This window comes from Camarhynchus parvulus, chromosome 8 (genome assembly GCF_901933205.1).
Source record: "Camarhynchus parvulus chromosome 8, STF_HiC, whole genome shotgun sequence".
In the NCBI taxonomy this organism is placed as follows: Eukaryota; Metazoa; Chordata; class Aves; order Passeriformes; family Thraupidae; genus Camarhynchus; species Camarhynchus parvulus.
In genome coordinates this window covers 7,346,188-7,371,127 of record NC_044578.1, presented here as the reverse complement: position 1 = coordinate 7,371,127, position 24,940 = coordinate 7,346,188, and the positions used below count along the sequence as shown (strand labels likewise).

General features: G+C 42.0%; 1 protein-coding gene across 1 annotated transcript in view; it reads right to left on the bottom strand.

Moving 5' to 3' along the window:
• The window catches only part of LOC115906399 (cytosolic carboxypeptidase 6-like), a 197,538-nt gene that overhangs the window by 45,559 nt on the left and 127,039 nt on the right, over nt 1-24,940 (bottom strand). The window contains exon 5 of the mRNA XM_030953548.1: nt 21,196-21,307. Within this exon, the coding sequence (XP_030809408.1) occupies nt 21,196-21,307 (112 nt within the window). The remainder of the gene's footprint in view (nt 1-21,195; nt 21,308-24,940) is intronic.

Below are 24,940 nucleotides of genomic sequence, written 5' to 3'. Positions count from 1 at the left end.
GATGTAAGTTGCACAGAGTAGTCCCCAAAACTGTGGAACAAATTGTTATGAACACCTGGTTATAAAACCAGCACACACATAATTTAAATGGAATTTTGGGAATCTGTTTTTCCCAGGTGAAAATCCAGCCCGACTCTCCAGGGACCAGATGTGATTCATAAGATGTGACTCCCTGGCAGAGTGTCTGCATCACAAAACAATGACAAACTTGTCTTACTTCTCCAACAATACCAGCTGGGCTAAGGAAAATTATTGCCTCTTCTCCTAAAAACCTTGGGGGTTTTCTATTCTGAAACTGTGGCAGCCACAGGAACATCATACCTCATCCCACAAGAACACCTTAACATCTCCCAAAGGCCTCACTGCACAGTCCAGAAAATCTTTTCTATGTTTTTGTGAGGTGATTTCACTGCTGTGCAATGCTGTGCAGGGCACCCTTGATGGCCTGGGAAAGGGCTGCTCTTCATTTCACCCACAGAGTCACAATCATTTTCCTGGCTAAGCAACATTTCCAGCTTCATGCTGCCTTTCTGTGCTCTCTTGGTGACTTAGCTGCTGTTGTGCGTCAGTTCCAGAGGATCCAGAGCAGTTTCCAAGCCAAGCTGAATTACAAACGAGGTGAATTGCAAGCACTGAGACCCAGCCACAGTGGGTACCACAGCAGGCTGGGCCCCCAGTGCCCATGAAATACCTGAGCTGCTGCAGTAACACATCCTCCACCACTGCACAGCTCCTCATTTAGGGTCTTCTACTAGAAATACCCTCCTAGTGATCCCTACAGAACTGAATAGTGGCCATGTCCTGACAGCAAACACCCAAAGAATTTCTCTGTGCCAGTTTTCAGGCTTTTAGCAAAATGAGCCAATTTTTCCCTTTTAATTGGAAGACTACTCCAGAAGTCTAAAAAAAACCCCATACTAAGGGAAGTTTTCCCCTTAACTTATTTCTGTAAACTTATTCTGCTAAACCTTTGGTCAACACTAAATAAATCCTTTTCTCTTTGGGGCTTATGCAAGTCAAAAAAGATCTGGAAGAGAGCACAGAGTTAGGTGACAGGGAGGGGGAGAAATATGCTGAATTCTGATAATTGCTCTTCTCAGAATAAAATGTTTCCAACTTATTACAGTTGGAAGGATTTATGCAGCATAGAGAAAGCTATATCAGTCCACACATATTAGCACAAGATTGGGCTCTCTATTATATCAACATTCTTCCAAAACAGGCAGCAGCATGACTAATCTCAAAGCTCCAAAAAAGAAAGTGTCTCTTTTTTGTTTGGCCTCTCAAATCTTCCAAATAATTTTAAAAATATGTTCCCTTCTCTTCACCTCCTCCTGCAACTAAAAAAAAAAACCCACATAAACCACAAACCCAAACCAACAACAATAAAAAACCAAAACACACACACAAAAATCCCTGAGAAGAATTTAAAGAGCTCATTAAAAAATAAAACACAAAGATAAAACCTCCAGTGGTAGATTCTTTCTAACTGGTGAATTTATTCTAAACTCAGTGCAGAGAACTGAGTAAAATAAAGGTCAGCCCCTGTGCTGGGAATTCCCCTGACCTTTCAGGCTACATCCATCATTGGTATTACACAGAATTTGCCATTTATCACACCAAACAGAGAGCAAATCTTTAACTCCTTTTCTCTTCCCAGCAGTACAGGTCCAACAATTATTCAGATTTTAAAACAAAATCGATGTTTATCCAGTTCCTTCTTACAGCTCTGCCTCTTTGGGCTCCTCACTCTCCAAGCTCTGGATGTACAGCAGGAACCTGATAGAGCAGGGAGCACATGAGAACCCATGTGTCTTGGGGAGATGGGTGCCAAGGGGTGGATTGAAAATGCATTTGGAAAGGCCTTTTAAAAAGGGTCTGCTTTCCTACTGACACCTACTGAAGGCTATTTGTGACCAGCCACTCCTGAATTCAGGATCATATCTGGGGAAGCCTGGCATTACTGAAGAAGAGGATTCTTTGAAAGTTTCAGGCCTTCAGATGGCATCAGGGAATTGTTCTGCTGCACTTTCTGCAGAAGTTTGGCGCCTGCATACATCAGATTTGAATGGTTTTGAAGGATCCCCCCAGCTGTGAAACCATCCTGGATGGATGCAGTGAAGGGAGCAGCCCAGCCCATAAGGTCACAGCCCTGCTCATCACCACAGATGAATTTCTCTCTGACATGGAAATCTCTTATTTTATTCTCAGACTTTCTGATAGCAAAGTATAGTCAGTTCAGAAGTGGATACAAAAAGAAGAAAGAGAATATGGGGAGCAGCTATTTCCATGTGGGAATCCACCTTCCTCAAAGCCAGTGACCAGAGTAGCACTGCCCCTTCTCCAGGACTCTCCAGGACTCATTCCAGAGAAGAAAATGAACAAGTCAGGGTGCTGGGGTCTGACACAACCACACTGGGAGCCATAGAAAGGAAGTCTGGAACAATCTCATCTCCATCTAAGTGATCTCCTGTGTTTACAGCTGCCCAAAAAAATGCAGGGATCCCCTGAGAGACCTGCTCCCTGGGATGCCTCAGCTCAGCTTTCCAGGATGACAGAGCATGGCAGGATTCAGAGCAAGCCCCTTTCACCTCAGCACAGGGATCTCTTCCTTCCCTAAGAGCTATCAGCACATGCCTGAGCCACCCAGTGCCCTGGTGCCATTCAGTGGCTGCTGCTTGCATTCAATATTCACATTATCAGCACTAAGGACCAGTTTGGGAGCTCCCAAGCTTCCCCCTCACAGGGAATGCAGGAAGAGAGGGCAGTTGCCAGGATATTTATAAAAGGGTGCACGGGACAACTATATCTGTGGAAGGTTAAACAGCCTAATGCATGATATCAGCATCTGTGTCATGAATCAGTGATTAAAGTAAAGCCTCTTTCATCAAAATTCAGCAATCTCAACCATGGTAAATAATAGGCTAATTAGGCATCTGCTCATCCCATGTCCAAAGGGACAGGCCAGCTCCTGGCACAGAGCAAAACATTTGTTGCACCAGTGAAAAGACATTTCCAAGCCTGTGGACCACCTAGAGCAGAAGAGATCAGCTCCTTCCTTTGCCAAAGGGTGCTCTTCACAAGGAGGAAAAGCAAGATCCTCTTCCTGCTGTCAGGGCTTACAAACTGCCCTTGGGTGGCTGAACCCAGCGCCTGGTCCAGAGCAAGATGGATGGGAAACTTTGGACTAAATTTTAAAGCACTGACTAATTGGAAAGGATAAAGTGGGGAGCTGGAATGTTCTATCTGCCCAAATGTGTCAGCTATAAGCTTTGAAGTTTACATACAGTTAACAAGGGGACAGAATCTGACCAAATTACAAAATAGGCAGGTTTGGCCACAACAGTAATTAGTTTTCCTTGCGTGGACTCAGCCACCCACGACATGCTCATTACTTCTAGTAAAGGAGCATGCTTTATTTGGTTTAGGACTGCTCCCCTCCCCTCCCATCAAGTTAGGCTCACCTCCCTGTTCCCTTTGGCTCTGTAGGGACAGCTAAACACAGGAACTGGTGCCTCATGTGCTGTGGTGGGGACAGCAGTGTCTCCACAGCTGACTGCGGCCCTGGCACTGCTGCAGTGGCCAAATCCGTTTGAATGACAGCCAGATTTAAGAGGAGATCTCCTAAGGCTGATTGAAATAACCCCAGAACTGCGAGGATTACATGCCAGTAGGGAGGCTGCAGATCCATCTTTATTCAGAATAAATGCCATTTCTTCCCAAGCACCCTTATCTATCCCTCACACATACCTCTAAGATCCCTTCAAGCAGTGAAGTGCTGCTGCCAGGTGACTGAATACCTGGAGGCCACTTGGCACCAGGCAGCCCCTCAAGCAAAATTTGTCACTAATTTTTCAGCCTGACACATTTTTAAAAACAGACAAGTGGAGTTTTTTGTCTCAAGATTCCTCCTCGTTTGGCTGGACATTGTAGAGGGAGGCTGGTCACCCCCTCCTAGAATACCATAAGAATAATCAGCAGCTCCCCTGAGTGTAATGAGCTATTTCTCAGATGGTTTTGTGCTCTTAGCACACAACCTTAATGCCTCAGCAAGGCTCTGCATGCTCTAAAACCAGCCATGTGCCTGCTGTGGCATTCCCTGGGCTCCTGCATTGCCCCCCCAGGACACAGCAGATTTCCCATGGCAGCTTGCAGCAGACTTCAGAAAGGAAAGTTTTGCTAAATGCAAGATGGTCATGAATAACACAGGGAGTTTAATAACCTGTGTGTTATTTTGCTTCTAAATTCAATCCATGCACTTTATTACATTCAAGGGTGTCAACTCACAAAATATGTCAAGCCTGCTCAGTTATTGCCCAATGTACAGTAAAGCTGTTTTCACTCATATTCCATGAGGTTATTCAAAATGACTTTAAAATGCTTACTGCTACAAGAAGTTCAGGGGAAAGCTAACATCCTCCCTGTGCCCTTCTGTCTCCATTTGTCTGGCTGAATATTTGTCCTTTTGTACCTTCAGCAAAATTTCAGCAAGGTTTTTCATACATATCCTGTCCGAGAGCTGTTTCTGAAAGCCATTACCAGATGCATTTTTAAAGGTATTGAGAACAGGGAGAAAAAAGTAGATCATCTTAAAAATATCCTCCTTTTGCAAATACAGTTTCTGATGTCAAACTGTTACAGCCAAATTGTCTCTTTCCACATTCTTAGCTTTTAAACATAAGTCACTTTGCCTTCTGAATTTCTGTATCTCACCCTCCTCCTCTCCTTTAATTTTAATGTAAAAGTACTGAGTAGCACTGTGAGAAAAGCTTAGGCTACACAATCAGTTCAAATGAGCAGAGTAAAGTTAAAATAAATGGAATTTACTGGAACTAAAATAATAAAGCTCAGAGACATCTAAAGAGCATTCACTTGCTTGCTTACCAGAACTAGTTATTTTGTTTTTAAAAGTGACAGCCTTTCATACAGTGAAATAGCTTCACCTGTGCATTACTACAACAACTCTACTAAGCTGATGAAATCTATGGTGAGGTGAAATCTGCACTTAGGAGGAGATTATCCAATATGCCCTGTCTGCAGTCTGTTCTGTCATTTCCAGTCCAAAATCCAAAAATACCCCATCAAGTCCCAGTGTGGTTCAGGAGGACATTGACTTGGTTATTAACAAAATTAGCTGGGGTACAGAGCCAGTGAGCCCAAGTGCATTTATTTATTCTCTCTACAGATTCCCAAACGAGGGTGGCAGCTGGCAGTGCCCTCCATCCAGCCCTGCATCACACAAGTCAGAGCAAGAAAATCCCTACCAGCCCTGGCAGTCAGTGTCCAGGCTCCTGCAGGATGGCTCCCCACAGCTGACTGAGGGGCTGTGCTCCAATTAGCACAGACCCTCCTGATGCTGGCCAGCCTGCAAAGCCAGATGGCAGCTCCTCCCTGGCACTTAGGGCCTGGGTACCCAGTGCAGACCACAGCTTTTGGAATAGCCTGGTAAATGGCTCCCAAGCTTTATTTCAAATGCTCCAGCCTCTCCCTGAACTGCAGCACAACTAGATCCAATCATACTTCTGAATTCCGCGGGGAAGAGATGCAGATAAATTCCTTTGCAAAATGCATAATCAACAGGAAAACAATGCATAAAACACACCATAGGTGCAATATATGTATAGACACATACACATAACGCTTTCCCCACTGCTCTCAGTGCACAGATATTAATGGTTCAGGTGATAAATCAATCTGCATGGCTAAAGCAGTCACAGTGATCATTTACAGCTTCCACTGACTTCAGTCAAAGATACTGGCACTCTCAAAACAAGACTGAAAACTAAAATAATGCTTCACTTGGATGGATTTCAGTGTTTCAGATCTAGCAAGCTGCATTTGAAGTTATTTTCACTAATAACATAAAATCACAATGTCTGATAACCATTTTCATTGCCCTTTCCTATTACAACACTGCTGAAATCAACAAATTCATTTACAAACACTCTGTCCAGAATCCCATTTTATACAACAATGGTATATCTAGATTGACTAACATACAATAACTGCTAAATACTTGGTTTTGCAGAGAGCAATCCACTACTATAACAACTGTAAATAGGCTGGTTGGAGGGGCTGGTTGCACCACTTCTGGCAACCCACTCCAAATCACCCTTTCCAAGGGTCTCTAGAGGACACCTGAGCATTTACTCCCTCCCTTCCCCTAATCTTGTTAGAGGGTAACCACACCACCTGGAGAATGGAATTAACAGAATATGACCAGGATGAGATGGGATCAAGCAACCAGCATTTTCCAGCTCTCAAGGAAAAGGAAAAACGATGAAAACAGTTTTCACTTTAAATAAGCTAATCTGTCCTCCACCTTGGACTCTGGGGAAAAAAAACCCAACCTCCTGATCTCATAGTTAATCCTGTTCTCTCACCACCACCCCTTCCCAGCTATGGTGTCAGGCTTTTAAAACAGACTAAGACAGGTCAAAGTATTCTGTCATGGTGAGACATATTCATCATTGCAGAGCTGGAATATTATTTCTTATTTCCAGGGACAGCTGGGAGTTTGTGCTAGGAAAATCAAGTACACAGACTTAAATTGTTTTCTAAACAAAGAGCCAAACCCCCCCAAGCAGTATTAGGAGATTCAGCAGCTCCCACTCCTGCAGCTCTGCTTGGAGTTGCTGCAAGCAAAAACTCAGGATCAAAACCTTTTCTCCTGGCTTTTGCTTTCTAGTGAAGATTCCTTGCTGAACTGAACAAGCAAGGAGATGATGAAGTAATTTGCCCAGAGCTGTCAGGCTGGACAACATCCTACCTTCCTCACCCTTCTTACTCCTGGCTCAGGGCAGCTTTAGCCACTTTGACGATTTTTTAAAAGAAAGGAATGCTCAGTTATTTGAAAACAGAATTCGTAGGTGGTTTCGCACACCATTGTCACTGTGACTTATGTTTCCAAACAAGTGAAAATTAGGCTAACCTTTAATCCTTCCTGCATTGCCTGGCAGTCAAAACAAAAATGACAAAAAATATACTCTAATTTTAGCAGCATCCAAGTGTGACATATGCCAGATTCTGACACATGCCATTTTCCTGAGTCACCAACATGTGGCATCCTGCTGCTCCAGCTTTCACACACTGTGGCTGAGGGATGATGGAATGTGTCTGCTGGTGGCAGTAATAGTCTGGTACCCTTAGCAACATTGGGCAAACTGTGAACCTTTGCTTACATCAGGCCAGATCAATACAGCCATTATCAAGGGACATAAACAGAATAAAAGGCTGTCTCTATTGCATGAGTTAACTGCAGCAAGAGGAGAACATCCAATTCCTGAAGGGCAGACTCACCAACCAAGCACGGGCAATAACGTTTCCATAGACTACAAGTCATCGGGGAGGATTAAATCTGCTCCTGCTGAGATTTAATTCTACAGTGAACCCTTTTTGGGGGAAGTCATAAACCACCACAAATTCCCTAGCAGAAGACCAACACTGAGATGAAGGCAGTTTATTTTCAAAAAATACAAAACAATAGAATAGCTGGACTCAGAACAGAAATAGATTTTTCTTGATGCACATCTAAGTAAACAGCCTTCAAATAGTGCTCTGCTGATGGGGTCTTTTCCAGAGGTGACTGCATTTCAGTAGGGCATAAACTGATTCCTAACTTGCATTTAAACTTCACAGGTTTGTCTTCAAGATATAATGCGACAGGACAGGATCCTATTTCAGAGGGTGCTGTTGAAAATCAAAACCTAAATTCAAGATAGTCTCACATTTAAAAACGGAACTTTGAGGGGGCCGGCCCATCAATAAAAAGATTAAAAGCAACAATCTATTTAATATAATCACATGATAATCCTAGTAGCATTACATATTATGCAGTGTTGTTAATTGGGCAAAAGCACCAAAACTACCAAAAACCTCCATTAAATTCTATACATCAACACATTTAAAGGGTTCTTGTCTACCTTGACTATGAGCTGGCAGTGTCCTTGTGGCCAAGGAGGGCCAGTGGTATCAGCCTCCACACAAAGAAGAAATTCTGCACACTGAGCAGGACAGAGCACTGGGACAGGCTAACTAGGAAGATTATGGATTTCCCTCTCTGGAGACATTCCAAACCCACCTGGATGTGTTCCTGTGTAACCTGCTCCAGGTGACCCTGCCTGGGAGGGGGCTGGATGATCTCTGGAGGTCCTTCCCAAACCTAAGTGTCCTGTGATTCCATAAGCCAAACACAGACACCAGGATGAAGGAGGGAGCAAACTTGGCACACATATAATTTTATTGAGCTCCTTTTTTAGCAGTATCAAACACATTGCTGATTTTTCCTTCCTGCTCATATGCTCCATGGTGTGTGTTAACTTAAATTTTACTGTTTATTCTCAAGCAACTCTCTGAATCTCCCAGATATACATTTATGGGAATCAAGGATTATCAGTCTTTGTAATATGATCCCTCCTATGTCTTGAGAAATAATGAAATAATTATCAGTATTGTCTCTGAAGGAGTCACCCTGGAACACAAACAAGCCCCACAGAAATGAAGGAGGCAGCTCACAGGTTGGAGTATCCCTGGCTTTCAGCATGCTCAGGCAGATTTATCAAAGGATGGCCAGATTCTGCAGCTCAGGCCAGCAAAATGACCCAGCTCAGTAATCCAGCTCTACACTGCAGTTTCCTATATGTCTCTTCCCAGAAGGTAGATGCACTGAAGAGAAAAAGAAATTTTTTTTTTAAAGAAAATAATGCGTTTAAAGGAAACCACCTTACCAGCACAGGAATGAAGTTTTGAAGATATCTGGAGAAAGATTTGATATTCCAGATGCTCTTGTGAGATAAATCCTCTAAGCTCTTTTAGATCAGTCATTTTCTCTAACAGCTAAACCACCAGAAGTTGGGGAAGCTCAGACTTTGATGCCCATTTAGGAAAACCATGATGGATGATATTTAGTACTTTGTAAGTCAGACTAGATTATCACGGTGATTCCTGTCTGCTTTTAAAAACCTATTGATCCACTGGTGTCAGCACTGCAGAAGACAGCAAGCAGAAGCTTTCAAAATACTTTTAAGATGGGGACTATTGCTAACTTTGATGTGGTAAAATTCCAACATCATGATGTATCTCTTGACAAGAAGAAAATTAAACTTCTGTTAATTAATACATTAATTTTAATTGGATTTTTCACAAGGCATATAGTAATCAGATTCTGAAGAGATGACTGAATGCACCCACATAGGACACATTGATCTGTCGTGTAACACTAACTTGAAAGATTTAAGCTACTAATTCAGTTTTCTTGTCTGAGGAGCCTTTCCAGCAGGTTTGCATATAGTGGTCCTCTGGGTTTGGGAGAGTTTCTAAGCATAAACTAGTGAAGGAAGACAGTAAAAAAGCTTTAACAAGAGTAGGAATTAAGTCTTGTTCCAGTGCAGCTTGAGCAATGCTAGGAATAGGTCATATACATCATGGAAACCAGACATGAAATATAAGAACTTGCAGCCATCCAGAGACTGATTAATGATTCAAATAAGCAATTTCTTTTCATAATTGCACTTAGGGAACATTAGAGACACAGACCCCATTCAACAGCTTAAAATGGGCTCTAGATCAAGAAAACATATGCAAAACTGCAGGGTTGCTGCCTGCAAAAGCCAGCTAGTAATGCTACCAGCATTAAGCCATTTTTTGATGCCTATGAAACTAAAAGAGCAGTTTTTCAGGTTTAAGGAAAATGGCAACTCTGGAAGCAGCTCTGCTTCGTTACAATCCTCATAGGATGAGTTTGCAAAAGGAAAAGATTCTGGCAACTTGAAATCATAAAGGGTATCTATTATACTTTGCAGAAGGGAAACAGAATTATCCGTTCAGCTCTAGTCACTCACTCTGTAACTAAAACCTATCTGCCTAAATATCCCCACTGGATCCATTAGTTACCTTCCTTTCAGCTGTGAGGCAGTTGCTCTGTTTTCCTCACAGGATTCCTGTTCTCAGGCATGGGCTCTGGTTGACACAATAAACCAGGCACAAACTGAAAATAAGCAGTGGAGAATCCTGTCTACAGGATTATCTGGGATTACTATTTTGGAATGGCATATGCCAAGAAATCAGTGGGCCTATCCTATATATTGTCACAAAGACAATATAATGGCCTCCCCCGAGGATAATGATCTTTTATCCAGGGAAATCATATAGTATGTAAACCTTTCCCATCAAAACACAGTTTCACTTTTTTTTCCTCTTCCTTTTCTCTTTTTTTTTTTTTTTTGTATGGCACTGAAAAGTAACTCCACTAAAATTCAGATGTCCCCAGGCACCAGAATTACAGGAATGCAGAGGTACACAGGACAGAACAGAGCCCTCTTTTAGACAGAACAAACACTATTGATTGTTCACAAACCTGATAGTGCCAATCCAGCCATCAAACATCTACTTTAATCAGGGAATAGTACAAGAGGCCGTGTCAGAGGAGCTGTGTTTTCTTTGCCATGCACATGCTCATGAAAGAGCAGCCACACAGATCCCTGGATGTGGGCAGCACAGGATGTTTAAGGAAACAATACAACAAAGATCAAAAATGAGCACAAAAAGCTGGGATCATCCAAGACAACTTGAATTCTTCACTTCTTTAAAATCATTTGGTTAGAAATTTACCAGTGCTTTTCAGAAATTCAAAATTGGCAAACGGTTGATTGCCTTAATCTTCATGCTCATCAAACCCCCCAAAAAATGCTAGCAGATGTATAAATTCCACTTTCAAAAATGAAAACTCCCATTAAACCACTGTTATCCATGTTATCTGACTTGTCCCCCATAAAGAGCAGCTCTAATTTGGGAATTCCCTTTAGGCTCCTCACTGTGAACACCAAAGCAAATAACTCATTTAGCTTTTCTGGAAAGACCTTATTTTCCTTGAGCACTTCTTTTACATCTTGATCATCTATCAACCTTATAGACCTTCAGGCAGGCTTCTTGCCTCTGATGTGTTTGAAAAAGTTTTTATTATTAGTTTTTATGCCTTTAGCAAGTTATTCTTCAAAATTGTTTTTGTCTGCTATTATTATGGGTTTGCATTTAACTTACCAGAGTGTACTGTGGGGTTTTTTTCCCTTAGTTCATTTGGGCAAGACTTCAAAGGGTGTCCTTTAAAGCTAATGACCTTCTTCAGCCTAATAATCCCCTTTGCTAACTTCTCATGTAACCTTTTATAAGTTTTGGAGTTTTTCAAATAGGGGTAACACACTCTCTAAAGGCAAAGCTGCAAAAATGCATCCTACAATGGTGATTTTATATAGCTGCCATGTCACCCCAAAGTGTTATTTTGTTCTGTTTTGCCCTTTTAGCTACTGCTTTCAGATTTCTTTTCCATTTTATGTTGGCCTCCTTTCAGAAGTATGTGTCATTCTAAGGTCCTTTTGGTTTTCATATTCCACCAAGAATGATGAATTTGAGCTTGTTTATATTTATTATTACGGAATGTTTCTATGACAGGTGCATCTTCAATCAAGAATTAATCCTCACTAAGGGATAAATTTAAAAAAAAAATTGCTCCTCTCTTTCAGGCTCTTTGATTTCTTGCTTCCAGAAGATGCCATTTTTAAAGTCTATACATGTGGTTTCTACATCAATTTTAAGCATGACCCTTAATTAGGCTCTGTCATTACATTCTTTGAGTCCTCATTGCTTCTGTGGCAATTCTGAGCCTGACAGTAAAGTTTCTTAGTGCTACCATTCTATTTTGGCAGGAAATTTTAATGCACAGAGATTATGGGATTTTTCAGTACTTGTTGATACAATTCCACTCCCTGCCTTTTTTGGTTTTTTTTCTTCTTTTCTTTTCTCCTTTTTGCTTCTGATCTTTCTTTGAACTGTAATGTCACTCCTCTGCTGGCTTGGTTTCCTCTGCTATTAGTGTATAATTTTACACTCCTATTCCAGTGCTGCCTGATTGAGATGCTATTATGTCAATATTCTCATTTAAAATCAGCATTTCACTTTACCCATCTTCATTGCATGCACTGGGCTAATTGTCCACTGGCTCTATTACTGCTCTCTCACACCACTAGAATAGCATGAACAGACATACTTAGGTCAAACACTTGGCCAGCTGTCTCTAAATCATTTTTGAATACTAAGAGCTCTTTTGTATTAAATAAAAAAGCCCTGGTAGTGACTTTGCCCCTGTGTCTTAAAAGGCAAATGCAATCCCAGGAAAACTGAACAAAGGCCATGGTCCCAACACCGTCTGAAGTGGGGAAAATAAAATGGATCAGCTCATTGCAGGCATTTCCACTTGCATCCTGTGAGAAGCCCTGACTCTAAGAAGCCCTGGCAAGAGGCGGCTGGAATTGAGTGCTGCATTGTGCAGGAGCTCATTCTCCTCAGTGCTCAGCAGTTCAAATGCAAGCACTGAAGCAGACTTGTCAGTGACCTTGGCTCTGACCCACTTTATAGAAGCACTTGGGGAAGGAGCAGAAGCAAAGGGGGAGTTTTTCATAAGTGGCTAAAAAAAAAAATCTCAAACTCCCGTGTCTCACAGAAAAACTGAGAAGGGGAGGAGAAACACGAAACCAGAATTACTGAGGAGGAGCTTAATGATATCTCCCAGACTCAAAGAAAGTCTCAATGCAGCACTGAACATGTCAGCCACTCCCTGATTAATGTTACTTGAAATTAAAAAATCCAAAACCCTCTCTCCCCAATGCAGATGATAAGAGGAATTCAGTATCACATCTGTAAGAATTACAGAATGTATAAGCAGGAAGAGGATGAAACAGAAGGAGAAAAGAATCCATGCTGAACCCCTCTTGTACACTCAATCCAAGAAAAAAATACGTGTATTATATAAAGAGAATGTTTTCCTCCATTGGCAAGGGGTAAATCCTTTGAAGAGATGGCTCTGATTCATCAGCAGGGGGTTGGCAGATGCCCCCAGAAAAATAGAGAACATGGCTGTACGTCTTCAAAAAACTATTTTAGGAGACACTATTTCCTCAGAGGGATATTTGAGTTGTGTTCAGCCCCCTAGGCACATCCCAGGAAAATACAACCATGTTTTGATGGTAGAGAGGATACTAAAGCTTTGATGGATAATATTTTGATCCAAGGTAAAAGAGAGGAGTTTGACTAAAGGCCCTAAAGAGCCATGGAAGGAGACTGAGATGCTGAGCTAAAACTAAGAAAGCAGCACCATAAGTTCCATGTAATAGCAATAAAACACCTGGGAGAGAAGATAAGGTGTACAGTAGATCACTGCAAAGTGGAGGTCATAACTAACATGCCTGCCCCAAACAAACAGCAGCAGCTCATAGAAATTCCCCAGAGTGGCAAACTCCTGAAAAAAACCCAAAACTGGTTCAGATGTTTAGAGCAGTACCAGAGGTACTACACACAGACACCCCATGTCACAGAATGCAGGAATTAACACAACCTGTGAGAATATCAGAGTTGAGTAAAGGGACACTTATCTAGAGATATTATAGTGAACCACACACTAATTTGTCTGCAGTGCTTCATGCAGGTGTCTGAATATCATGGAGAACAGCTTAGAAGTGTCAGGTACAAATGAGAACTGGCCATTACTGTGTTGAAAAAAAGAAGATTTTAGTCACTGGGATTAAAACATTTAATTCCTCTTTGTGTTATTGGTTTTACCTGAAACTGTTCCTATTCCAGATAAAAACATTACCAAAAGGGATAGTTAAAAAAACCCTAGTCAACCAAAGAAACCACAACCTGTTTCAGAGATTACCACTGTGAAATGATTAGCACAATGACTGAGTGCAAACAGAGAGAAATTTGGTAGCTGTAGACACATTTCAGACTTGTTTCCCAGAGACTCTGGAGTATTTGACAAAAATACAGTGGAGCATCATCCAGAGCTAGACTGTGAACATGCAAGTGTGATCAAAACAAAAACAAAACAAAAAATACAGCGAAAAAGCCTATCTAGTTTAGATGAAATGTGATTTATAATTTCAAAATATAAATTTTACTCAGCAAAAAATAAGACTATTAGCACTGGTTGGCCTGAAAAGCGCTCCCTTCCTTGACTATCACTTTAACAAGGAGTTCACACTTACAGGTGGAACTTCATCTAACAGTGTTAATGATTCCTAAAAGTTACCAGAGAAATTATATATTCACTTTTATATATACATTTATATTTATGAAGATTTACATGTTGAAAACAAATCAAAGGGAAGAGATAAAAATCATAGATTAATTGGAGATGAGAAGGAAATCTGTAGATTTTATTGAGTGTATTCAACTGCCTCAAAAGGGAATTAACTCTATCTAAGCCTTTTTCCAATAAATACCTGTCATAAAACCCTCCAGTGGCAAAGATTCAGCATCTCCTGCAAATAATCTGTTCTAGTGTAAAACCAGCTCTGCTATTTGCAAGTTTCTTTGAATACTGTGTTTGTTTAAAGGGCTGTGGGAAGAAAGTTGCTAAGATCAGAAGCTGCTTCACCAGGTATGAACACAGAACATATTACTAGATCAAGAGAGAATGTTTACTCCAGGAAGCAGAATTGTTAAAATTGCATGAAAGGAACTGAGGGGTTCTTCTGAACTCTCACAGATAAGATTGCTTATCAGAAAATGCCCTAGCTAACAAACTGATCATGCACACCACCTTTGCCTCTGCCAGCAGATACCAAATTTATCCTTATTTAACAATGAGTGGAGTTTAATGGGAATACTTTTATACAACCTATATGAAGTAGAATGTTAGCTAGAGCACTAGTAACTCTGATTATGCTGGTCCAACAGGAAGGTGTGAAATAGTTAAAATCCACAAGCTGTGGAATCAGACAATGATGGGTACACCAGACTGCTAAATTACAACACTGAGAGAAAGGCTGTCCTTGCTACTGTTCAACAAAGAGCTGAAACAAGAATGGTATCTTTCAAAATACTGAAGTTTACACTTCATTCAACAGGGACTTGCAAGAGAGAAGTGGTACAGGGCACTCCTGCAACACCAACAAACAAGAGCATTGCCATAGAAAATGGACACAGGGCTATCACAGCTGAACACACACTGCATGAGCAGAGGGGATCCCTCCTCTAGTTTCCAGGAGAGAGAAGTAAGAGGCAGCACGTTGGCCATTCTGACTAAGAAGAACTCAGAATAACATCTACTATATTATCCCAAGGATTGTTGGCAAATCTGATGCCTGGCAATGGCTGTTTTGATATTGGAGTGAAAACCACCAGGTACAAATGACAGCCCAGGATGTCTGAGGCACTCTCTGAGTATCACTTCCTAGTCGGCTGTTAAAATTCAAGATGGAGTTAAAAATATTATTCACTACTACTGAGTTGTTTAGCAGGGGAAAGAAGTGCAAGAGCTCTGCTAACAGCAAAATGGAGCCAGGTAGTGTGTGATGTTACAGAGCTCATTACCCTGTGTTAATCTGCTCTGACTCCCCACACCAGATGATGCAGACCTCAGCTGATCTGTTTGGCTCCAAGTGAGTTCTGAGCAACACCAAACCCCAACCCACAGCCTTTCCAAACATTTATTAACATCCAAACTGGCTTCATGAGCTAGAATGAGAACGAGCTTATAATTTTCCAGTAAAATATTTTCCAGTTTGCTGTTCTGATTTATAACAGGAGCAGGGGAGATGATGAGGGAAAAGAAGAATTTTTGAAGAGAAAACAATTGCTTGCAGTCATTCAAATGTTAGATTAGAAAATGCTACTTGAGGGCTTATAGCGTAAGAAGCCTAAATGTACAGTTTTGATATGAAAACCTTGCAAAATCTGTTGTTGTACTTTACTTGTCAAATATCCAGTATCACATTGATGGTAATACTAACAACATCATTTCAGGAGATGAGTGGAAGCAGAGCCTCTAAGATTGACACACTTTACAGGACTGACAAAAATAAAATTTATGTCACTCTCCAAGCAAAGCACACACATCTTGGAGACCAGCTGCATATTTCTAAATGTGAAGCTGTCTGGTGAAGAATTCTGGAGCTGTCTGGTGGCACTGCCCAAAGCAGAGAGGATGTGAGGCCACTAAAGCAATGCTGCCACTGGGGATAGTTGCAACCTGCAAAGTATCAGTTCCAGGATTTTAAGTCTATATTTTGTGACTTAGATTTCCATAAAAACAGAATGACCCTCTTAAAGTATTGCAGGGATAAGAGAAAAAACAAAAATCCTGATTTGTTTCACTGCAGAAGTTGAGGATAACGGGGAAAGTGGGGGGTTGGATGTGCTGCACATGGAGCAGTCCCACAACACCACAGCTCCTGCACAATCACAACTCCTCTCCTTGACAGTACACTCCAAATGGTCTTATGGAGGCCTAGAAAAGATGCAGGCTGAACAACAGCATTGGCAGTGGGTGGCTTAAATGGTGTCTGAAACAGAGCAGCACGGAGATGGGCACTGATGGAGGGACTTCATCAAGGACCAACACCCAAACTGCATCTTGGAAAGAGCTGGGAAGTGGTCTGGATGGTAAAAACACCTGCTGAACCTTCTGATAGCAATGAAAACACAGAATCAGAATGGCAGAACCAGGAGATGGAAGGAAGTCTGTGAGCACAGCCAGGGGAAAGAGACTGTACTCCTTGGCAGTGGGGAAACCTAGAGAAACCACCTGGCTGGGCTGCACAGGACAGGCAGCTCTGACGAGGGAGACAACGTGGTTCCCTTCATCTGGCAGCTCACCTGCTTCACACAGCACTCAGCCTTCACCCCCACCTGTTTTCTGTTATCAGGGCTTATCAGCCACAAGCTGGAGCTCAGAGATCAGGCTTTTCTCCCCAAAACAAGCTCGCTCTGCTGTCTTCCTGCAGCAGTGAGGTGCAGGATGTTCTGAGGATATTCAACCCTAGGAGGACACCCATCAGCCTCTAAAGAAGGGTCTGGGGAGAGATGGTAACACAAACCCAGAGCACTGTATGTTTAATAACTTTGGAAGAAAGCAAACATATTCTCTTTCTGAAGAGGAACACAATCATCTGTTGAAGAATCCAGTTACATTGACTTGCCAGGCTAATTCCCCTGTACTGCTTGCCCACTCAAACCTACCTGGATCAAAAGCTGGGCCTCCTCAGAGACAGGAAGATTGGAAAATAATGATTTTGTTCAAATCTGAGACTGTACAGAGGATCTTAAAAAAAATCCTCAAAAACATAAAAGGCGTCATTCACCCTTAAATAGCAACCCTCCCCATGCCTACAGTATTGTGTTTACTCATCCTGTCTTATTACTAATGCTGCTGTCAGCAGATACCCCCAAAGCCCACAGGCTCCTTCCCTCCCTCTTTCCTGCCCTCAGCAATTGCAGATTGCCATCCTCTATCAGCTAACTCACCAGCCCTTGTGGCAGATGTCTGTGTGGTGGATCTAAAGGTTCCAGCCCAGCAGATGACTCAGAGTTTAGCATGCTGGGGCTTTCATTTTGCATTGAAAACTTTCACCCAGAATAGTATTAAAAGTATGCAAGATCTGCAACATCAAGCACTCCAAAGTCAGGAATGGATAAAGAAAAGTCACTTTTGCAGAAATAATTTAAATTTTAGTATATGTGCGCATGACAAAGGAGATGCTAATCAAGGAGCACATCCCTTAAGTGGTAAGTGTTTTTTTTTTAGTTTTGGATGGGTCTCTGGCTCACTCAGGGCACAAGGTGAACAGCATCTAGCAAAGGAATCATTTGTCTCTCACAGGGGTCCCTCCCCCTAAATAATCCACAGTTCTGCAATGCTCCCAGGGTACAGCAGTGAGCAGAACAAAAGAGCCCACGAGGAGATGAACAGTTCTATCTTCAGAGCAGGATCTGCACAGGGCACAGTAAACACAGGACAAGGCTGCACAATGAACACTGAAGGTAAAACACTGAGTAGCTGCTTAGTGTGTGGGAGTTTTCCTTTGGAGAACTCGGTGAGGGAGAGGTCTAGAAGGGAGAATAACACCAGCCCCTGGGAGAAAAGGCCATATCACAATCCTCATAGCAAGGGGGCTGAGCTGACAGCGAGTGCACTCACTAAATCTGTTTTTAAAGGGTGCTGGAATGGCTCCCTTAACATGCTTTAACAAACTGCAAGTAACAGCCATCTGAGTTGGTTTAAACAATACATTCATGTTCTGAGATCATTCTGCTACCTGCTCCAGCACAGACAGGGAAACCATCAGCAGGTATCATCTGGTGGAGTTGGTGGGAAGACACTGCTGGCTTGTGTATGGGCAGGCAAAGGCGCTTAGGACCTGAAATATCCCCAGCCAGCAGCACATGATCTAGAGGAGACTAACACTTCAGTCTCATCTGCAAGACTGATACCACTAGAAACAGCTGAGAATATCCCCTCACTCCATGCAGGTCAACATGATGGCACTGATCATCAGAGTTACTGTGTCAAAATCAGTGGCACGGAGATCAAAAGCTTCCTATTGTTTCTCATTTCTCAACCCATCCACTCCCTCCCAAGGGCAATATGGTCCTTATGGAACCTGAAACACTTTAAAAATCAAATAAAATAAGCACACTTCGTAAAACCCAGAAGAACAGTGAACCACAAGTGCTTTGGATTATTTTTATACAGTAACTACAGCAAACACTCAGCCTTGGAACACTCAGTGCTGGAATCACTGTAGCTGTGGCATTGTGCGTGTGCCTCATACCCACTTCACTTATTTCTGTGTCACTCATCCTCCCTGCTCCAGAATGAACTTTTTTTCAAAGGAAAGAGCTTATCTCCCATACTGCAGAGCAGAGGAAAAATCCTCCTATGCAGCAATATTTAAAACATGGTTTTATGGTCTTATGGCAGCTAATTTTCCTTTAAGTGATTTAAGGGAATGAATACATCTAAAATTCCTGCACTGAGCTGTTCTGCAATGGCAACATGAAGCCAAACTTCCCCTTGCTTTAAACAATCCAGTCTGCTGTGGACAGCCCTTCACAGCAGATCTTATCTGCAATGGGAGGGATGAAAGTTATTTTTTTTATTACATAATTTCTCAGGGAACTGGTTTTGCATTTCATTTCGTTTTCCCCAGTGTGGGAAGACTTTAGATGGGGAGAGGGTGGCAGGACAGATGTGTTCAAATGCAAAATGCCTGATGTGACACAGTTTGACACCAGCTCTCCTGCAGCAGGTCACCTGTGCATGCAGCCAGCCATCTATCACGTATTAAGTCATCTGAAAGTAACATTCTATCCCTGAAAAGCACCTAAAATTTTTAGCTACCTGAAGGGATTCAAAGCAGGTTTTATTCTGGCACTCTGTCACAACTTAATAAGAGCAGTCACTGCTAAAGAAGGGTGGTGCATGGACAGTCCCATGGCAGCTGGCTTGTCTCCCCCTTTTGTCCCAGCACTTTGGATATGGTCTTTTCATACCAATATTACTGGGATCACAGGGAAATAAGAATCTGGTATTTCCTGAAAATAACAGTAATCCCATATACTGCAGTGCATTGCTGAGCATCCCTGAAACTGCCAGAAAGGCTGGTGTTGACAAGGCCAGACAAGAAGGTTTTGTTTGGTGGGTAGCTAATTCACTAAGAAATGGAATTCTGAACAGCAACCTGAACTTTGCTGGTACTTTAATCCAAAAAAATTCTAAAAAGTACTAAAAAAATTTAAAAACCTTGAAAACTAATGTTTTAAAAGCTCCCTTTCCTTTCCCTCAAAAGAAATGAGCTGGAATTGGTTCATCTCAGGTTGATAACTGGAGAGAGTGGGAGACAGAAAGATGGAGGAAAAAAAAATATTTCCATTTCAGATCATTTCTCACCAAACAGTTCTTTTGATTTTTCATTTTAGCCACCAAAGCAAATTAATTCATTCTTCACACATAGGACAGCTGGAAGCTACCAGAATTTTCAGATTCCTTAGAATGGGATGAAGCTGAAAAAAACTTCCCCCTACCTCCAAGAATAGCTTTACTTTACTGACTGACTTTTAATAGTGCCAGGATTTGTTGCCTTACTGGCTACAAGCACTTCCCTACACCCAACTTTCTTGTAATGTTTAAAGACCTCTTCGTTCTTGGGAAAAACTTCTTCTTAAAGCAATCTGCATGCTCACTCCATTGACTAGAACAAAAATTGTCTTGCTTTTTGGGGTAGAAAACAGAGGAAAGACCAGGCTGACTCCAAAGCTCCTTTCTGTGCCTTTCCACCATTATCATCTCCACTTTAACAGAGCTTAGGAGCCTTGGTCAGAGGCACACTGCACAGTGCAAGGTGCTGCAGAAACTGAATAGAAAGACAAATTCTGTGCCAAACAATTAGTGGTCTAAGAAAATATTTTTCATGCAATTGGATTCCAGTCCATATGTAATGATCTTATCTATTAACCCATCTTCCTTGTACCTAAAAACTCCTCTGTACAGGTATTACTGGAAGATAAAAAGTCTAATTAAGATGTATTGGGAAAACCAGGAGTTAAATTAAAGGAGGTCTTATCCTATACATGATGTAGCCAGGGGTAAGAATCCTCTTTCTTTATTAGCAAGGCTAGCCAGGTTCTTTTTTCACAGAAACAAAGAGGAAAGAAAGAAAAAACAAAAGGAAAAATTAGCAAAACTTCAGGGACTTAAAGATTCAAATTCCCTCTCCATTGTGAGAAGCAAAAAGAAAAGACAAATACCAGAAATCCTATAATGAAAAAAATAATAATCTATAAAATCTCCTCTTATTTTTTGGTAGTGATTTTTTTCCTACCCATATCCATTTTTTTCCCAGCAGTTTTTCTTAGGTGCCACGTTCAATAATCCTTCTGTGCTTTGATGTCAAACATTCAATAGCTGTCTGCCTCCCTCCCACTCCTCTTCTCCATATTCTCCTCAATCCATCTCCTCTGATTAGCTAGGATTTCACCTTCAGGAACACCTCTGCTTCTCTGAGTGAGCATGAGTGTGTTCGTGTGTGTTTATATAATATTTGCAAATATTCTCCCCCTCCTGCCCTGCGCACCACACAGCCACCACTGCCAGAGCCCCCAGTTAAGCATTGCTGCCATTCCCCGATTCAGTTTGGGGGGCCTGCTGGTTTTGAATCCAGCTCAGAGCATGAGAGCAGCTCAACTGAATCGAGGCCCTGCTTTCAGAATTATTCCATAGTTAATCTGAGCTGAACATGATTCCACGCGCTTTCTCCACTTTTGTGGCTTCCTGTGGCAAAAGCCCGGGTATTCCCTGATCTCCTGCAGTGGAGGGGTGGTCCCTGAGCACAAGGGGGGCTCAGCAGCTCTGTCCCCACTCACCGGGTTGTTGTACATGTCGATGATGAGCTCCTTCACTCCGTGCAGGGTGGGGTGAGCCCACGGAGAGGGATTGGCCCAGTGCCGGTTCAGATCGAACCCCAGCAGGGAGCACCTGCACACACACACACACAAAACAGACACAGACTTAGCAGGGCTGCGGCCTCTCCTTGCATCAGCTGCAGAATTAGGGTTACATTCTGTGGCTGAAGTAGTTAAATGTTGTTCTCATGGGGGAAACCAAGCAAACGCTCCCCTGAGGAGAGCCTGCAGCAATGGCACCTTTCAGAAATAACGTGACCAGCAGAATATCAACAGGAGCAGCCCCGGCCATTCAGCCTTCTCCCCCTCCACAGCCTGTGCTCACTGTATTCTTTGCCTTTTCCCAGCTTGGCAGGCTGGCCCTGGAACAGCCTTGCCTGACCTTGGAGGTTGCCTTCTCTTTGGAGCTCTGGCTGAGGGTGATTCACACACTGCGCCACCAAACTGGACCTTCAGCTCGTCCTCAGAGAGGCTCTGACTCAGCAGGGCTCCTCAGAGCATTGTGATCAATGGCCATCAGGTTTGTGCTTAAGGGATTTAAAGCATGAATGTCATTGTTCCACTAACCCAGGGCCTCTGTCTCTTCCCCTCCTGCAGCTGCCTACACAAAAGTTAGCCAACCAAACCAAGTTAAAATGTTTATTGTCAGATCCTGTAGGCGTTGGAGCATGGATGCCGCCTTGGCTTCTCCTTCCTGCCCTGGCTCAGATCCCTCCCAGGACACTGTCCTGACTTGGATTCTGCTGCTCACAGCCCCACAAAGTAGCCTCCAAATTCTTTGTGAGCCCCCACTGAAACTCAGGAGGCCATTGATAGAGTGAGCACTAAAACTGAAAATTTGAAATTTGAAAAAGAAATTGGAAAGCCGGAAGTGGCGCAAGTAGGAGAAGGGGGAAATCAGGTCCCTTGCCCGCTGCAGAGATCACCTAGAAAACCTTTGGCTACTGATACATGCAGGAAGAGAACTGTGTCATCTCAAGCTAAGCTTGGGATGAGTTGGGTAAATTCTTGCTCAGGAATTCTGTAGAAGACCCTACAAATAATAGAAGCCCAGGTAGAGATGCAACTTCTTCTATAGTTAAAACAAACAAACAAAAAAAATCAACCTTGCTGCTAAGCCTTAAAGCTTCTTGAGAAAAGAAGAGCTTTCATTGATCCCATGTCTATTACAAGAATGTCTGTTCAGCCTTAATCTTTTAAACACAGATATGCAAACAAGAGATTCACTCCAGCAGTGCTATTCTTTGACAAAAAAAAATCTAAGAATCTGAAGACCCAAAACATAGGTTTAATTGGAAAAGAGAAAGGAAAATAAAGCTAACAGAGGTGAAATACTTAAAAAAGTGAGAGGATGAAACCAGAGGATGAAATTCATTTCCAAACCTGATGAATGAACATTTTCCTACGAAACAAAGGATGCAAAATTAAGGTGACATTCCTTTGTAAAAATTCCTGTGGGTATCTAAGCAAGCAGGAGCTGCTTTGCTCCTTGGGCTGGCACAACCCACCCATCAGCTCTCTGGGAGCTCAGACACCCAAGTGCAGCTCTGCAGCTCCATCACTGCTGCCCTGGGTGCTTGCTGGGGTGCAGAAGCCACCTCCTTGTCGTGGTAGCCACTTCTCTGCTTGTATAGAAACCAGATGGATTTTTTTTCCTGGACATTTTAAACAACTACAACTCCACAGACAACTCAGAAAGTTGCTGGCATCCCACTCTATGGCATATTGTGTCAGATTTCTGTCTCTCTCTTCTTTTTGTCTGCATGTAAACTCTCTGCACTCGGCTCTACTAAATCCTATCTGCTTTTGAACTCATAGACATTAATAAAACCCTGAAGTACTTCCAGAGACATAGGTGGAATTACACCAGGATAAAACTGGCAGAAGAGCAGAATGAGAAGAATGAGTTTTTCATTTAATAAAAACAGAAACTGCCATGAGTTTTATTGTATTTTGGCACAGTTCCCAAGAAAACAACATTCTTACTGTAGAGAAACTTTCTTAAGAGCTCAGAATCTGAACCTCGATTTATATAGTTAAAGTGTCACACATTTTCTTTTAATAATATTTAACACTAGAGAAAATGAGCATACTGTCAATATTAAATCTGGGGGTTGGGACTTTCTAGATAACTTTATCTAAGTCATCCCCATAGAGAAAAGAGTTAAGCAATACCTAATGTTTAAGATCCTAAGTAAGGTATTGCAATTTGCAGAATTTGGATGTGTCAGGAATGTCTGGTAAGAGATGAATCTCATCGTTCATTTAAAACAACAAGAACAGTGGAAAATAGTTGTCTTTACTTGAAAAGACTTTATAAACAGAAGGAAGCAATGCTTAACAAACAAGTAATTCATTTGGGAAGCTCTTCTGAGCTCTGTTTAATAGGAATCCAAATTAATTTCCAAATATCATTTAGCTAGTCTTTGATGTGGTATATCACATATTTATCAATGTAACAACAATTAATTAACTTTCTGATGTAGGCATTACTATTTCTCTCCAGCCTGGAAACAGTGTAATATTTTCTCCCCGCTTCCACTTTTCAAGTCTTTTTTCTTTCCTTTTTTGCCTAAAGACAAATTTGTATCTACCACAGCCTCTCTTTATTCATCTGCTGCAAACTTGTGGCCTCTCTAAGGAAACATCAAGTTGTGTTCCTTGGTACTTCAGATTTGATTATTGACTCCATTACATGTAGAACTGTCTCCCAGAGCTCACGTATATCAGGACATGGCCAAAACATACGGCGAGCGTCTCCCACATGCCCATTACAGATCCTGCATTCATTTTATTATCTTGCTCCCAGCTGATGTGATCTCCCTCATGGCTAATGCCTCCAATGCAAGAGCTCGAACAGGATAACTTGAAAATTGCATCTTGCACTGCTTTTTAATTTGTCCTCCCTGTCTTAAACCAGCTGATTTCTGGAGAACTTTGCTGCTGGTTCCACTGCTTAACTCTTTGCCTGCTGCTTCAAACACTGGGTAGGCAAAGTAGAAATACAGATATGCTCTGGAAACAGCAGGTCCATGGTGGGAAACAAGTATGTCCTAAAATAACACATAATTTCTCAATATTTGAGTCCAGCTCTTTTACTCAGAGTGCAAGTGTTGTCCTTTGCTTCAAAGACGTTCCTCATATGGCTGCGTTCCCCTAATTTACAAAGTGTTTCCAAATCTGCCCTATACAGATTAGATTTATTTCATGCTGTAAATAAACTAATGTGTTCAGTATAAAATTAACAAAGGGGAAAAAGATCCCCTAAATTATATCAAAAGGACTGCTTAAGGATGCTCTTAGAAGGGAGACACAGAAGACAGAAAAATCAGGAAACATTACAGACTCCAGGAGGTACAAGGGAATACAAAACCAGCTTCAGAATTAGTGAGGGTTGGAGCAAGGGCACTGGAGGATATCCTATTCCATGAGCATTAATGGCCATGCCCATGAATGCTCTTATGAATGTGGCAGGTCACAATGCCACAGAGCCTGATGAGAATTATGTGCTAGCACAGACTCTCCCAGATCAGGAAAAAACATAGAACAGATAGCTACAAGCAAAGTAGCAACCTGCAGCTATTGCCTGATTTTGGTCTTCATTCCTACTGTAAAAACCTAGGATTTGGTCACATAGTCATCGCATCAAAAAATGACATGTATGTAATTTCAAGCATTTAAGCTGATAACCATTGTTTGAATTTTG